Source organism: Pelobates fuscus, chromosome 7 (genome assembly GCF_036172605.1).
Source record: "Pelobates fuscus isolate aPelFus1 chromosome 7, aPelFus1.pri, whole genome shotgun sequence".
Classification (NCBI taxonomy): Eukaryota; Metazoa; Chordata; class Amphibia; order Anura; family Pelobatidae; genus Pelobates; species Pelobates fuscus.
The window spans coordinates 14699243-14716762 of record NC_086323.1 but is presented as its reverse complement, the minus strand read 5'-3'; the positions used below and the strand labels follow the sequence as shown (position 1 = coordinate 14716762).

The 17520-nt window shown below is 40.7% G+C and overlaps 1 protein-coding gene across 3 annotated transcripts in view; it reads right to left on the bottom strand.

The window, feature by feature from the left end:
* RNF220 (ring finger protein 220) overlaps nucleotides 1-17520 on the bottom strand; it is a 245147-nt gene that overhangs the window by 74820 nt on the left and 152807 nt on the right. For all 3 annotated transcript variants that reach the window (XM_063427717.1, XM_063427719.1, XM_063427716.1), the window contains exon 3: nucleotides 5921-6050. In XM_063427717.1, coding sequence (XP_063283787.1) covers nucleotides 5921-6050 — 130 coding nt within the window. The remainder of the gene's footprint in view (nucleotides 1-5920; nucleotides 6051-17520) is intronic.

The following is a 17520-nucleotide window of genomic DNA, read 5'->3' as shown; positions in this document are numbered from 1 at the left end:
TGGAGTCGCAGCACAGCTCATTAACATCTATGAATAGACCAGAAATAATAGATTCTCATTTTGATTACATTACCCCACTTTGCCCACCAGATGGCACTATGCTGTGGGCAGAAATCGGCAGGAATCTAAATGCCATTAATTCACCCTTATGTAAATAATCTTCAACGTGATCCTTTTTAGTCAACAGATCGTGCGACCCTACAACATAATAATCCTTCACATTCTATGCAATGACTACACAACTGCGGTAACCTGCTTCCTGTATGAGTGGCCCTCATGGAACGTTTAACCTGTCTGTATTTAATGTTAATTGCAACAGGTTACGCTATATCGCCAACACATTCTGTAGCGTTGCAAACATAATCTGACAAACAAAAACAAGCCAATGCAGTTTTGATATCCTTGCTCTCCATGTGCCCTTTATAATCTAATGGCTAATTCCGCACAAGGATTTTTTTGCAGCAGTGTTGTACGCGTGCATGCGCCATGCACACAGCACGATAAGCGTTAATTCATTTTTAAAATGTGCCCATTGTTGTCAGCAAAGCATGAAAATTTATTCAAATAAATCTATAAGGAATAACAAAATAGTACAACCAGTATTTGGTGTTTAGTAAGCTATTGGGTTGAGCTAAACTTTCAGTAGGAACAGTTTCTCTTTAAGGCCAATTCAGTCTACACCTTATCCTACTAACTGCCAGCAGACCTATGAATTACACGTAAGACTTATCTGAAGGCTGCTGCCATGTTTAGGAGAATTATTCACACCCGCACACTAGCAGTGCTGGTAATCCCAGATAATACTTATCTCACGGGCTTACAACTTTACTCTGGAAGTATAAGCATTTAATAAGAGCTAAATAAAAAGGTAAAGCGGGTCCTGACTAACAGAGCTCACATCGGGAGCTTAAGGATGCACTGGATCCTGCTCACAGAGACCAATTCTGTGCAGAGTTCTAAGACTGGAGCAGTCACCATGGTAACCCTGGATGTTCCATCTTTAGAACCTTGCCCCAGGATTGCTCTGCATTAATAAGCCCCAGTGTATTCCTGGTGTGACAGGGTCTGAGCCAGCAGTCTGCTCCTCGTGCTGGGCCCTGAAGATTCACAACCTGCACGTACTTAGCCAAGTGCTTTCTAGCTGCCGCCATCGGACTCAGGTGCTTCCTTTGCCACTCGGAGCGGAAACTGTGCCAAAAAACTGAGGCAGCACTTTCTACGCACAGGCGCCTGACATGTGCAAGATGAAGACAGGAGGCTAGAGGAGGGATAAATAGTCTGCCCGGGTAAAGGGTAACGACGGCAAGAAATTTACGTGTTAAACAAAACGGTGCAAAACGAGCTGTGCAGGCATATAATCTGACAGTGCCCGCTGCTACGGAGAATTAATGATAACGAAAAATATACGAATGAAACAGAAAGAGCAGAGTGAAAATTATTGCACCAAGATAGAGGCCTACTCACCGTACTTGGACAAATAGGTCAACAAACTGTTTATAGTGGTCGGCCATGTTTGCAGGGACCCATAGATATTTATTTAAAAACATTGTAGCTGGTGTGATAGCTCACTTGGTTAAAGCATTAACTGTAAAATCTGTTTAACCCCTTAAGGACCAAACTTGTGGAACAAAAGGGAATCATGACATGTCACACATGTCATGTGTCCTTAAGGGGTTAAACATCAGGGTGCAGATTCTGTCACATTTAGGGAGCCATTTTTAACTCTGCTCTCTGTTCCTCTCCTCGTGTTCCTTTACTACACGGATCCCGAGTCCCTACGAAAGGCAATGAGGCCTCAACGGACACAACCGGCAAAAAACGTGGCGAAATCATTGAAAAATGAAAGAGATCTGCTTAAAGGGCTGAGAAGATTATTTATTCCACATGGAGACACAGCCATCAAGAATTAAAAAGATCGATGAGTTATTTTGTTTACACTACAGAATGCTAAATGAAAAACAAAACATAAAATTATAGCATTTTGGAAAAGTATAGCTTAAAAAAAATATTAATCGTTCAACAAGTGGTGTTAATGAACCAATACGTCTACTTCAATGTTCTAATATTTGTTCTTCCACTAAAAAAACAAGCTCTTACCCTTTTATATAGAAATCTTGTATTTTTTATTTCCACTGAAAATCCATCGCATTTATGGGATATAACCAGAAAAAAATCTACAATGTGTTTGTAAAATAAATGTGGACAGTTTCCACCTACGGCAATAAAATAGTTAAATCTAGCATGATGTATTTTCCTCCTTTTTTTTTCAATTTACATTTTTTTTGCTTAAAGTGACACCTGAAAATAATGCAATTTGTGACATATTCTAAAAGAGAGCAGAGAAACGTGTTAAGCACTTCAGAATCTCATACATTTAGTCGGCCGCTGGCAAAGACATCTGCCTAATGTTAGAGTTTAAATATCCTTTCTCATTTTACATGCATTCAAGTCTCATTTGAGAGAAATGAAACGGTATTATTAGAGGGAGATTTTGCACAAATGGCCTGAATTTGACATGTCAGGTTCAATGAGCCTGCTACATATGTAACATGGAGAACGGGCTCAGAGGGGACAAACCTCTTTGGAGAGAAAGTCTCTGATTCTGAAATTAAATTTGCATGCACCGTACGGGCGTCCTTCCTCCCTCCTTCTCTTAACCCTGACGGTTGAGCATTCGTTTTTTTTCGCTTTTCATTATTCGAGAAGCGAATGTCTCTGAAGACAAGAAGCAGGTTTAGGAGTTAGGTTACCCGCTGATTATGATAACTTTTTATTTTGCGCATTGATGAGCCTGCTGTAACGTTACAAAAAATTTAATTTTGGCTAAAATTTTCTCCATGAGGAGAGGTACAAAGAAAATTAAAAAATCTCAGCATTGCCATAATTTACACAGACAAATTCACGCTCAAATCTTAATTACCACGAACAGATTCAAAGGCCACGATGCAGCAACCTGCTAAATATATTTAATTCCAATCATAGCTCGGCGACAACCGTCCATGTGGGCCGCCGACATATTGGATTTGCAGCTTAACACGTAACACACTGTCAAGTGATTTGCAATGGTAATTGTCTGATTACAAATTAATTGAAGACATCCTAGAACTCTATCAGAAATGTCTCTCTGGAGGCTTAAACGGTTTATTCACTAAACAGTCAGTAGCGGTTAATAGACAACTCGGTTGACTTGAAATTTGTTTTCCATCTGTTTAGAGAAAAAGTCATTAAATGTAAACCACTTGCTTTATACTTTCCTAGGTACTGATCACATTTATTTGTATGTAGAAATCTGACGTTTTTGTCCTAAAATGTATATTTTTGTCAATCCTCCACAATTTCCAGTTTAGTGAATACAAACCTCATGAAAATGATCCCCATGTATCTGTGCATGTGAAGAGCTGTAGAAACAGACAGGGGTACTCACTATAGCACGAACTGTCATCAATTCAAGTAAATTCAAAGTCAGTTTCAAGTCTTAGACTAAATTAAATTAAATTAAAACTGACGAATAATTATTCCAATTCAGCGATTTTTACTAAAATTTGAAACGCAATTTGAATTCACTTTAGATTTCTGACAAGTCACACTTTAGTACCGTTTATATTTCTAAAAAGCCCACGCACAAAAAAAGACCCCTCTCCCAACATTCCAAAGTAGGACATTTGTTTCAGATAGGTCGGAAGTGGGGCCATAACTGCAAAAAAAACAAAAACCCCGAGTGCATTCTGTGTACAGTGTAACAGGCAGGTTGACAGAAAGTGTATAGATCGAAAGATACTTTGATTACACCGTATTATTAACTAAAGTGAGAATTGTTGGAGTTGAAAGTTGAATTCAATGTGAATTTCATCTTTAAGACCAAAGTAGTTGAACCAGAATCATAGCTGACTTGGAGATTTTTCCGGTTTAGCTATTTACGCCTTAAATTTCAAATCCATTTTTGGATTTACTTTTATTCCGGACTAATTCTCACATTAGTGAATAACCCTGTAACCGACTGTTTGTAGCCGCCAAGTGGTTTTTGCCAGTGAATCCCTCTCATGGCGCGAAGGGCATTTTCACCTGAGTTCTGGATGTAAACGGACATCTAAGAGAAATGGCTACAATGTCGAACAGGTCATGTTTGCTTTATGCGCTGAAGTGTAGCAGCGTCAATCGCCGCATTTTCATTCTTTTCGAGTCAATATTTAAAGCGCGCTGTGTTTTTCTGACTCTGTAATTTGCTGTTGTGAAACAGGCTATCACTTTTCACATGTACACATAACAATGTTACATATAACATAATAGATATAGATATACAAAATCATTCTACATCAGAGATTCTTCCTCTGCCCCACTGAACTCAACGTTGGCCAATAGGGCAGCTTCGGATTAATAATATAGAACTAACAGGAACCTGGCTGATATTGCGCTCGGGGGCCTTTCAGACGGCGAGTTACAGACGCCCGTTTGAGTGTGACTGAGAGCCCTGCCCTTTGCTGTAGATTAGCTTCAATTGCCTTCACGGATGGAATAGATTGAATGTTATCTATCATAGTGCAGCCCCGGTCGTTATTTAATAATTAATAGAGACCTCTTATTCTTCCCTCTGCTCGCCAGGGGGATGATTGCAGCGAGTCCGGCAGCTCACGAAGAGCCTGTCTCTTGGCTCTTTAACTGCCGCGGTTAGTTAAAGAAATAACCCTATCCTTTTTCATTTGTCAGCGTGATCACAATGGCAACTTGTCAGCTTTATGATTTAAGAATTCCTTCTGTTTCCCATTAAACCCCAGGCTAACGCCACCCTCCCTCTTGAGGTCTGTGAGAGGCAGTTACCTTGCCATCCCCACCATGCCTTCACCCTCCTCGCATCTCACTACCTTGATGACTTTCTGTCGGCGCTAATTGCTTCTCTTCATTTAAACCTGTGCGCTAATTTGCAGTGGCTCGTTATTAGGTTGGATGGGACCCAAATTACGCCATCAATTACACACTCCCTGTCTGAAACACTCATACTGGATGTCAGGGGGATGAGAGAAGGGTCTTTTCTATATGCTCATACCCTCAACTTAAATTTTATATATTTGTATTAAGGCCATTTAAAGGCCATGCGTACAGTGTACGGAATTTGTTAAGGCAGCAACTTGTCGTTATGATGACATAATCACTAAATGCAACATGATGAGCCTATACTTTACAGCGGCACATTCACCGGGGGGAGATCTAATAAGCTGGGAAATGCAAATTATATGGAATAAATGTCTTATTTTCCCAGCTTGGCTACTTTGGCCAAAATATACACTTCTGTTCTTAAATCTCACAATTCCCATTTTAGTGAATAATTCCTTATTACGTTTTCACATTGTCTCATTCATAGGAAGAGGGACATTTAAAGAAGAATGCTTTTCTCCTGAAAACTAGGTGTCTGTAGAATGTTTAAAGGAACACTGTGACCCCATGCAGCGTGCTGTAGTGGTTATGGTGCCAGGATTGCTCTGATGCCCACAGATTGTAAGTAGTCAAAGTGCTTTGGAACGGTTTGACGCATTATCTGTGGTGTGTCGGCCCTGCTCCCTGTCTCCACTACTGCTGACGGAGAGATTTGGAAGCTCCTAGGTAGCAGCTTCTGTTGGCTCTCCTGAGGGCTAGCTTGTTGGCTGAAAGAATTAGCCCCTAAGAACTAACAAAGCTCTGACTGCTGGCGACCTGGAGATTTAGTTCAAGTTCAATGTTACAAGTTTTTCGGTTTCTACAATCCCGTGTTAAGCGAATACAAATTCTTCGTGATATGCTCCTGCATTAAACTGTGAATCTTAAACTATGAAAACGGTAAAACAATAAAACATAAACCGTGTAAAAAAGTATTCAGTATCTCTAAGTTCCGTAAAAAGGTGGAATTCTTGTTACAATGTGTTTGGCGTGTGCCCACTGCCAATCTTACCTCATGTTTAGCTGGGGGAGTTTCTCAAGTTCCTGCTCCATGTGCTCTTGTAAATCCCCCGGACGCAGCAGAACTTGGCAGATTGGGCAAATTGGAGCCTGACTGTCAAACAATGCCACCTTCTTCTTGCCTGAATGAACGACAGAGACGATACATTGTTAGAATATTTTACGGCAAGATTAATTTGCATGAACATGATTTAGGAAAAGACACCTACACATGTGCATCTGGTTTAGACTGATGGGAGTTAAAGCCAAAGATTCATAGACTGCCATTCCCTGCTTAATGTGTGAAATTTAAGAGGCAATATAATTCCAAATAAAACTGCATAATTTTTAAAAGTCGTCTATTATAGGTGTATGCAATAGTATCAATTTAAAACAGTATCACAGTACATAAATAGGCTGTTGGGGTTTTCATTTACAAAACAAAACAAAACAAACAAAGTTTGGAAATGCTGAACTAGCTTAGATCAGAGGTGGCCAAAGGATAGATGACATGCTTCTGTCCAACTACCAGCCATGTGGTACCTTCACCAGCTAGCCTTCCTGAAAACATTCAAGACCAAATCGTATTACTGTAATAATCTCGTAGCTTGTCCTTAAATCACTTGATCTATGCAGCTCTAGTCACACCTCCCACCATGTGACATACACAGCCTTCCTAAACACTTCCTGTAAAGAGAGCTCTAATGTTTACACTTCCTTTATTGTACAGTCTGTTTCTTTTAGAATTTCCTATCTCCTGCTCTGATAATAGCTTGCTAGACACTGCAGGAGCCCCTTGTGTGTGATTAAAGTTCAATTTACAGAGCAGGAGATAAAAACGTTTAAAGTGAGTAACATCTGATTGAAAATTAAACCATTTTGTTTTCATGCAGGCTTTGTGAGTCACAGTCAGGGGAGGTGTGGCTACGCCTGCATAAACAGAAACAAAAGTGATCTAACTCCTAAATGGCAGAGAATCGACACTGTAGGGGCATGATCTATACACCAAAACTGCTTCATTAAGCGAAAGTTGTTTTGGTGACTATAGTGTCCCTTTATAACAAACCAAAATTTGCGTTCTAAAAAAGAAGAAAGTCTGCTCACATCATTCCTGCATTTAATATATCATACAACAATTCTATGCACATTTAATAACAAATAGCAACAATAAATTGGAAACCACAGGGAAACAGCACTAGTCATTGGAAATCAGTACACACAAATTGGCAGAACATGTCCCGGTTTTCAAATGAATTCACCTTAGTATTTGATGGCATAGATATTTGAGACATACTCCTTTTCAATGTGGAAAGAAGCCATTAAAAAAATTTTGGAGTCACACCCACGAGCGTCTTTACAAATATTTTTATCTCTATCCTGTTATTACAAAAATAGGAAAACATCAAATGAACACTTCAAATACCATAACCACTACAGCACAGGTTTGTCTCATTGACTGAAAGCAATCAGCTGACACCGAGGAACGGTTCATGGCGTACCCTAGGCAAGAGGTGAAGCGGTTCTTAAATGGTTTGGCCACTGACAATGAGGGTGCAAGTACACTCCCTGCACCATAACCACTACATCACGCTGTAGCACATATTGTGCTTTAAATGTTCCTTTCAACAGTAAAAGCATATCTATGTATTTCCTATTTGATTAGTAGAACACATAAATAGTAATTATAATATAAATAAATGATCACTCAAAAAGTGATCATTTGTATGATGTACAAGGCTCCAGCGAATTCCACGGCGCTGAGCAATGTGACGTGCTTAATTCTCTAAAATGCCTTATGATGCAAAAAAGAAAACATTCTTTTAATGATGTGTAAAATTCTGTTTAAAAAAATGTGAAGTTATCCAACCAGATATTTTCACTTTAATAGCTCCTGCCAAATCGGTAAGTAAAGCGCTGTCGGTTGGCATCATCCAGCCCTGTAGAAATTGGGCATTATTAATGGTTCTTTACCAGTCTCACATGCAGACAGGAATAGCTACAAGAATTCACGGAGCGCTATTTATAGAATCTACCTCCGGCAACAGACAATAAGCCAGAGCTAGCCCTTTCCTTAATAAACAAGACGTTGTTTGGAAGCAGGGGAAATCCTGTCTCTGCTCGGAGGGCACTCTGAGAGAGGTGAGCGAGCCGCATCCCTGGCACTGTCTACTGACTGATGCTGTAACCAGACTAGGCACGGATACATGGGAGCTGACAGTTGATAAGGGTCACTCTACCTGCTTAATCTGTTTGTTTTTCCTGCTTACAAGTGTATCCAATATGCCAGTAAATCTCAGATTTTATTATCTCATAACCTCCAAGGATTCGGCCGCTTTCTGCCAAGATTCTTCTTTTCAAAAAACAAGGTCTTACATTAAATTACAGTCAACGCATACCCAGCGTAAGAGCGCAGTGTGACTTTTCTTAACAGTTTATTTACTGAACTGAGAATTGTGGAGAAATGTCAAGGAAATAGCAAATTAGGGAGCAAAATCGCAGAATTTTAAACATAACTCTGGATGGAAATCGGCTTTGCAATTCAGCTATTTTGTTATTTTTTTTCTTTTCCTCCAGTTACTTTGCAAAATTTTCTTTACTGAATGAGTCACCAACATTTCCCTATCAAACGAGTAAGAAATGCTTTATTCACAAACCAGTGAATTAAGCTGAGTTTACAAATGGCAACATTTAAAGGGACACTCTAGACAATAGAACCACTACAACGTAATATCATGGTTCTGGGGCAAAGAGCCACTCCCTGCAGATGGAGCCGTATAAACGCTGCCTTTCCTGAGATAGGGCAACATTTACATTGCTGCTTAACTCCACCTCTAGTGGCTGTCATTCTGACTGTCGCTAAAGGTACTTCCTGGTTGCAGTGCTGCAACTGGATTCATTTCCAAATTGGCTTTACAGGAACATACCACCTAAGTGTCCCTATTTATTAGGGACAGTCGCTATTTTTGGGATGTCTTTTCTATCTTAATGTCTCTCTTTGTCCTTTGAATTGTTGGGTTGTATGCAGGAAGCACATTGCCATGAGATCAGTAACATTAAAATTAAATATTTTTAGTTGTTGGTTGTTTTTTGTTTTGTAGGAATACCTTGGTTGCCTTGTAGGAATATGAAGCATATTGATCTGGCTATCCGGGAGTTAAAAGATCACAACAACCTATATCAGGAGGTGGGATGAAATAAATAAAAAAATAAAATACAAAACAAACTCATACAACAGCAGTAAAGCCCCTATTATTATCTTGTCCTCCATGTCACTAGCTGGTGACATAGAAGTTTGTAAGCTGGCCTCACTTATATCTAGGAGAAAATGTATCTCAAATTAGCTTGCTAACGGCCCAGCGAGCTTGCACACGCCTCTCCCAGCGTGCACTGCCTATTCACAGCCTCTGCTCATCCAGGGGTGTAAAATGACAGCAATTGGCGAAGAAGGTGGTTCAAGCTGGCTAATGGAAGGGTGCTAATGACAGAGCACTTATTACAGAGGCAGTTTACATGTCAAAAAAGAGGACCTTAAACAGCAGCACCCCAGGATGGAAAGCACTTTAAAAAACATGTAATAAGATCCTTGAGATTTTTAGATTTTTTTTTTTTTTTTTTTACTGTGCAATTTAATGCAGTGACTTGTGTACAAAATATCTCTTTCAGACGGTCACAGAAGACAATTACTGAGACTAACAGGGCTTAGGATGGCCTTCTCCATGCAAAGATTGCAAGTCCATCAAGGCGGTCCCAATGGGCCACACTGAGCCACCCGTGGGAGCAAAATACCACTAGCCACCGCAATACCTTGTAGAAGTTTCAGCATCTTCCAGCGCGTCGATAGGCACACAGTCACAATGTTATGATTATTATTTATTTATAAATAACCGATATAATGATCAGACCTACGCCGCGAGTACACGCAGCATATCGGTAATGGGTCCCACTTAGATCTGGTCACGTAAGACAAAAAGGAAATGAGATATAGCAACTCAAGAACTTACAATCTAAATGAATCAAGCATACATTTACACATGAATTATTCCATGTCAATAATAGTTTGCTCAGTTGTTCATTACCCGAAGCTGGATTCTGATGTGGCTTAGATTCTGTTATGTGAATTTGTGTGATTTCTTATTCCACGGATGAGCCGGACTTTACTCACAGATATTGTCACGTTACAACTCAGCGAGGCAGATCACACAGAGTATTCACCCAAAGATGATGTCACTGACAGTCAGCGATCTCTGCAGTATGGGCCATGATTCCCTCTTTATTCTATTTATTCTATATTTTATACACATACCACCGATCAGATGGGGAGTCCACTCACTTTAGGCCACATAGTGTGTGTTTGTGTTCCACATATGACCACGCACCCACAGAGCTACTCTCACTTGTGTCGCAAGGGATCTTACAGTTATACGCTATCACTTTTGGTCTCTTACTAAATGTTGGCCACTGACAGAAAGAGGGGAAGCAGGCAGGAGAGATCTCATATCCACCAGAAGATGTTGATTGGAAAGATCCATTCATGAAGACGGACAAAAGGTCACGGCCAGGCAAGGTAAAATCTCATGGGTTGGACATGGACCTATTGATTGGAAAGGTATCCCTGCTACGCTGGCTGGATAGAGCATGTTTGGATGACATGACAACAGATCCACTTGGGTAACATTAACTTACGTAAATCTCGCCACTGGTCTGTAAACATTGGCAGCAACGTGTTGTGATGCCAACCTTATTTTCAACTGAAAAAACAGAACATCCAATCAAGCGTAAGTGTCAATAGCTGCCACATGCTGGCTAGGTCTTTGAAGTCATGATTATCTGGCACGACTAGTCTGAGGCTTGGGTCCAAACAGGCTTTGAATAAGGCTTTATGCCATCCGAACAGATGGGAATGGGTGTCTGCTGCTATAGGATTGGAGATCAGCTACATGCAATGTGGAGACAAAATGAATTCAAACATATATATATATATAGATTTTAAATACACCTGCCCTTGCTCAAATAAACTTTGTGTTTGTCCAACTGGGACATGCTTTTTAGACTTTAGACATGTTTCAACTACTTCTATTCTTACATCCTGCAGGTATGTCATTCCAATCTCATCAATTGACAAACTAAAACCGTACGCAACATACAGACCTATCACAATTTAATATTATTTACCTAAAACTGCAAAACTAACAACTGGACATTCAGCTACTTGTACCGTGCTAGAATTCTGCAATGGAAGGGTGACGGGGTGTGAAAAGAACGAAGACAAGGATAGAAGAATGCAGAAGGTAATAATTTAAGAAACTCAGAGAATCTGTGAAATCACTTTATAAATTAGGTAAAGAGACGGAGGGGAATGGGGGGGAGTTAAAAGGCTGAGAGAGTGATGCATCACAATTACCGGCTGAGCCGTAATAAGGATACTGTCACACAGCTGTCACACCATTTTAGCCCAACAACTCCAATTCAGTAATAATATATTTATATAAAACAAAGTGGAAGCAGACGAATTAAAAATGAGGGGAGAGAGAGAGGAAAGAGATACCTATATTTCAGACTTCTCCAATTCTCGTTTCATTTGTAGCCGTACAAAACTAAGACCCTAGACTCAACAGCTTTGGATAAAATTGATAGGGAGGCTGGGTGTCTGTAGAGTGGCAGAGAGGGAGAGGAGGTACCCGCTCTGATCGATATCACTAAAAGCCGCAAGACACAGTGATGAAGTGCAATTTTTTTGTCTTTGCTAAAGTATGGTAGCAGTAAGCCTGACGGGTGATTCATGATTGGAACGCACAGCGGCTAACTGGAGGCAGACGAGACAATGAATTCTAGATGAGAGAAACTTCAGCATGTGTGTGTGGGGGGGGGGGGTGAATACAAGACAAAAGAAGTGATACTAAGACTGGCAAAGTGGGAATATTAGATAGAAAAAGAGAAAAACAGATTGAGAAGGAGATTGGCTATTAGGAGGAGAAAAAAACAAAAAATGATGGACTGAGTCACCTGGTCAAATAAGTGGAAATAGAATGGAATCAGCATTTCAGAAATGATCAGCATGTCACAGAATAGAAATGGAATTAAAATAATATGCAGAGCTCAAAAAATATTACAAATCGCAATATTTATGGTTCACACAGTCACCCGAATGCACAGCGCAGGATCCATAACTCTTAGCCGGCTGGAATGGGGCTGAAGGAAGTTGCGGTGGAACCGTAGTCAAGACCCAGCTACGTGTTTATTATCCTTTTATTTCGCCCAGAAAGTGAAAACTGTAGAAACTGATTTAATCTTACAACATTCAGAAAATTGAAAGCCATGAAATAGTCTTGTCCGCGTCTTGTACAATTGTTACATTTAAACGGTTCTACAAGAAAACTAACAATGTATATCATATTTACGGCCTTCAATTACGATGGCGAATAACACAACGGGCAAAAATAAAACCAGTAAAAACACTATTTTAAGAGTGAAGCATTCATTTCTCTGGTCCCTAAAGACGTGTAAACTGCCTACGATACAACAGAAACAATAAGTATCATTTCAATCTACAAAGAGTAAAATTCAGAACTACCACAGATATGCTACTGTTCAATTGATTTTCCTGGAGCCAATATTGGCTCATTGAACCGGCTAAAGACGTGCCCCCAGGGAGCACACAGCTGCCCAGATTTCTGGAGAAGAGACCGGGGTCCCTCTTTAAACCCCTCGCACGCACATGGCCATAATCTCAAATGTCTGCACTGTCCAAAGGGTTTGGATAGGACAGCACCTCTAGTGAGAGTGTTACATTGAGTTTACACTATGTTCTACCGACCTCACTGCTTCACACCTTCTATGGAACTCCATACAAGTATACGATTCTTCACTAGGTCCACGCAGTGCCCTTAATCTGTATTTATAATGCCACATTTTGCAAAAGAAAGACATTGGAGGCTCGTGCAACGAGTGGAATATATATACTACCCCTTGAATCGGGACAAAGCAAAGTAGCAGAACAGAACATTTTATCAATATGGCAATTTTAAGGCCTAAATGTTGATAGATAGATAGATAGATAATGACGGACAGATGGATGGAATTTGAATTATTTTGATGTCAGGATACCCGATAATGCTATTTCTTTAAAATCACAGATTATTCGGCCTGGTCAATAGCCCCCCCTTCCTCCTGTATGGTTTTGCTGTCCCCTTCCCTTCACTAACTCAGTACATGAGGACGCATACAGAATGGCCATTCCAGCCAGCAGCACTTTAGCCTCTCCTAAATGACTTTGAGAAATGGATAATCGATTATCATTCAGTGATGACCCACCCCCTCCTGTTTCTCTATCCCCCCCCCACCCCCAGTTCCCAGCACTTGTGAATGTGCAGACAGAAAGCGTGACACAGACTGCAAGCCCGATCACACTCAGACCCGGGCTTCTTTTATTCATCAGAGCAAAACCCAACACTTTGTAATTAAGACTACATCACTTAATTAATTGTACACAAGTTGACAGAGCCCTGCTGCTTAATCAGGGAGTCAGACTGGGATTTCTAATTGAGCATCATTTGCCTTTCCCCTCGCTTAAAGACAAACAGATAACAAGGGAAAATACATTAAATCTGTTACTGTGCTTCCAGCGTCAATATTACAAGGTAACTAAGTGAGGTTAGAACAAACCGATCGCACCTACAGTGACAGAGCAGCATGTAAGCTCTTTGTGCGAGACCCTGTTCATCACTTTAATCTGTCAACATTATACTTTGTCTATTACTTGCTGATATACATCGTCACTGTAAAATTGTACAGCGCTGCGGAATATGTTGTTGCTATAAAAAAGCTACAAACAATAATAACATGAAAAAAATTTTTTTTCTATCTATCTATCTGTCTATCTGTCTGTCTGTCTATATGTCTGTCTGTCTGTCTGTCTGTCTGTCTGTCTATATACACCTTCAAGGGTTTTCCTTATTAAGACATAATTAAACATTAAAACCTGATAATTCCGTCCCTTTATCATTGTGTGGTGGGGATACTCTCATTAAGGGAAGTCTGGTGAGTTAAAAAGCGATCTTAACCTTTTTTTTTACCGGGAACCAAATTCTGTATGTGGCATTGGCTTGGAGGCGTATCTTTAATTCTAAAATGTTAAATTCATAAATAGTGAAATTTATCTGAAAAACACAGCAATCATTTTCATCAGAATTCTCCTCGACCTTTCTGCGGCTTTTGACACTGTTGATCATCAACAGCTTCTTCTCATCCTCTGCAATATCGGTCTACAAGATATTGCTCTCTCCTGGTGCTCCTCCTACCTCTCCCAGCGCTCTTTCAGTGTTTCTTTCTTTGGCTCTGCTTCTTCTCCCCAACTCCTCTCTGTCGGTGTCCCCCAAGGTTCAGTCCTTGGCCCCTATGGTTCTCCATCTATACTGCCTCCCTTGGTAAACTCATTAGTTCTTTTGGCTTCCAATATCATTTCTATGCAGATGACACACAAATCTACCTGTTCTCTCCTGATCTCTCCCCGCCCCTCTTGACTAGTGTCTCTGACTGCCTCTCTAACTGGATGGCTGCCCACTTCCTTAAACTCAACTTGACCAAAACTGAAATTCTGGTCTTTCCTTCCTCAAGTGTTGTTACTCCTGTGTCTGTCTCCCTCCAAGTCAATGGTGCTACCATCAGCTCCACCACACGGGCTCGCTGCCTGGGTGTTCTTTTTGACTCCGACTTCTCCTTCACGCCTCATGTTCAACCCATCGCCAAATCCTGCCGCTTCAATCTCAAAAGCATTGCGCGCATCCGCCCCTACTGAATGCCAGATGCGACTAAGGTGCTGGTCCTTGCCACTGTCCTTTCTCGCCTTGACTACTGTAATCCGCTTCTCAGTGGTCTTACATGCTCCCAACTTGCGCCGTTACAGTCCATAATGAATGCGGCGGCGAGGCTCATCTGCCTGTCCGCCCACACATCGCCCTTCTGTCAGTCCCTACATTGGCTTCCCGTAGAATATAGGGCTCAATATAAAATTCTGGTTCTTGCTTTCAAATCTCTACATAATGCTGCTCCCACCTATCTATCCTCCATAATACACAAGTATGTCCCGTCTAGGCCCCTACGCTCTGCCGAAGACCTACGTCTATCCTCTGTTCATACTCCCAACTCTGATGCTCGCCTTCAAGATTTCTCTAGGGCTGTACCGTTCCTTCCCTTCTCCATTAGAAGCTCACTCAGTCTCCACTCCTTCAAAAAATCATTAAAAACTCACTTTTTCACAAAAGCATATCAATTTTAATCCACTCCCTCTAGCATGTAAGCTCATTGAGCAGGGCCCTCAACCCCCTCTGTTATTGTCCGTCCAACTTGTCTGGTTACAATTACATGTTTGTTAGTCCACCCATTGTACAGCGCTACGGAACTTGTTGGCGCTATATAAATATCATAATAATAATAATATTAATGTCGCAATAAACATCTTACAGTGGGCAGTTGCTGATTACTATGCACTACCTGTTCCAACTGCTAGGGACGCACTGACAAAGCACGATGATAACATGTTAGGTCCCGACCCAGCTGGTTTAGTGGATACATTTCCAAATTAAACTGATTTTCTCTGGGCCGTACTTTGTATCCAGCGTTCTGGAATTACTTTCTAAAAATGGGTCCTCGGCTCATCCAATGTCATGTGACTAACGGCAAACACACTCAATTCATCGTTACATATTTCTAGAATATTCCATTGGACTTGGTTCAGCACATGATGGGTTATTTTTAATAAGAGCAATTCTGGAGCAATCACCATGGAAACCGATGGGATGGCTCACTAGTAGAACTCTGCTCATCTGCTCGGCCTATGGATATGGGTAACGATATTTACCATGAAACAGCTCTGATTTCTATCACACATTCACACCTTCCAACAATGCACATGGACAAAGAGGGACATTTTCATTTTAGGGATGTGAGTGGCTGTAACCAGGGCCAGGGCTGTTTTGAGACATTTTAGGTGACTTACTAATAACTATTTATAGAACTAAAATGTAATTTAGAAGAACAATGTATCTTATTTACACAGACTGATTTCTAAACACATTTATTGTAGTTTAAAGACACATTACTGGGAGTATTATTGCTGTGGAGCTCTGTGATACACTCAGACACATTACTGGGAGTATTATTGCTGTGGAGCTCTGTTATACACTCAGACACATTACTGGGAGTATTATTGCTGTGGAGCTCTGTTATACACTCAGACACATTACTGGGAATATTATTGCTGTGGAGATCTGTTATACACTCAGACACATTACTGGGAGTATTATTGCTGTGGAGCTCTGTTATACACTCAGACACATTACTGGGAGTATTATTACTGTGGAGCTCTGTTATACACTCAGACACATTACTGGGAGTATTATTACTGTGGAGCTCTGTTATACACTCAGACACATTACTGGGAGTATTATTGCTGTGGAGCTCTGTTATACACTCAGACACATTACTGGGAATATTATTGCGGTGGAGCTCTGTTATACACTCAGACACATTTCTGGGAGTATTATTGCTGTGAAGCTCTGTTATACACTCAGGCACATTACTGGGAGTATTATTGCTGTGGGGCTCTGTTATACACTCAGACACATTACAGGGAGTATTATTGCTGTGGAGCTCTGTTATACACTCAGACACATTACTGGGAGTATTATTGCTGTGGAGCTCTGTTATACACTCAGACACATTACTGGGAGTATTATTACTGTGGAGCTCTGTTATACACTTAGACACATTACTGGGAGTATTATTGATGAGGACCTCTGTTATACACTCAGACACATTACTGGGAGTATTATTACTATGGGGCTCTGTTATACACTCAGACACATTACTGTGGGTATTATTGCTGTGGAGCTCTGTTATACACTCAGACACATTACTGGGAGTATTATTGCTGTGGAGCTCTGTTATACACTCAGACACATTACTGGGAGTATTATTGCTGTGGAGCTCTGTTATACACTCAGACACATTGCTGGGAGTATTATTGCTGTGGAGCTCTGTTATACACTCAGACAAATTACTGGGAGTATTATTGCTGTGGAGCTCTGTTATACACTCAGACACATTACTGGGAGTATTATTGCTGTGGAGCTCTGTTATACACTCAGACACATTACTGGGAGTATTATTGCTGTGGGGCTCTGTTATACACTCAGACACATTACTGGGAGTATTATTGCTGTGGAGCTCTGTTATACGCTCAGACACATTACTGGGAGTATTATTGCTGTGGAGCTCTGTTATACACTCAGGCACATTACTGGGAGTATTATTGCTGTGGAGCTCTGTTATACACTCAGACACATTGCTGGGAGTATTATTGCTGTGGAGCTCTGTAATACACTCAGACACATTACTGGGAGTATTATTGCTGGGGAGCTCTGTTATACACTCAGACACATTACTGGGAGTATTATTACTGTGGGGCTCTGTTATACTCTCAGACACATTACTGGGAGTATTATTGCTGTGGGGCTCTGTTATACACTCAGACACATTACTGGGAGTATTATTGCTGGGGAGCTCTGTTATACACTCAGACACATTGCTGGGAGTATTATTGCTGTGGAGCTCTGT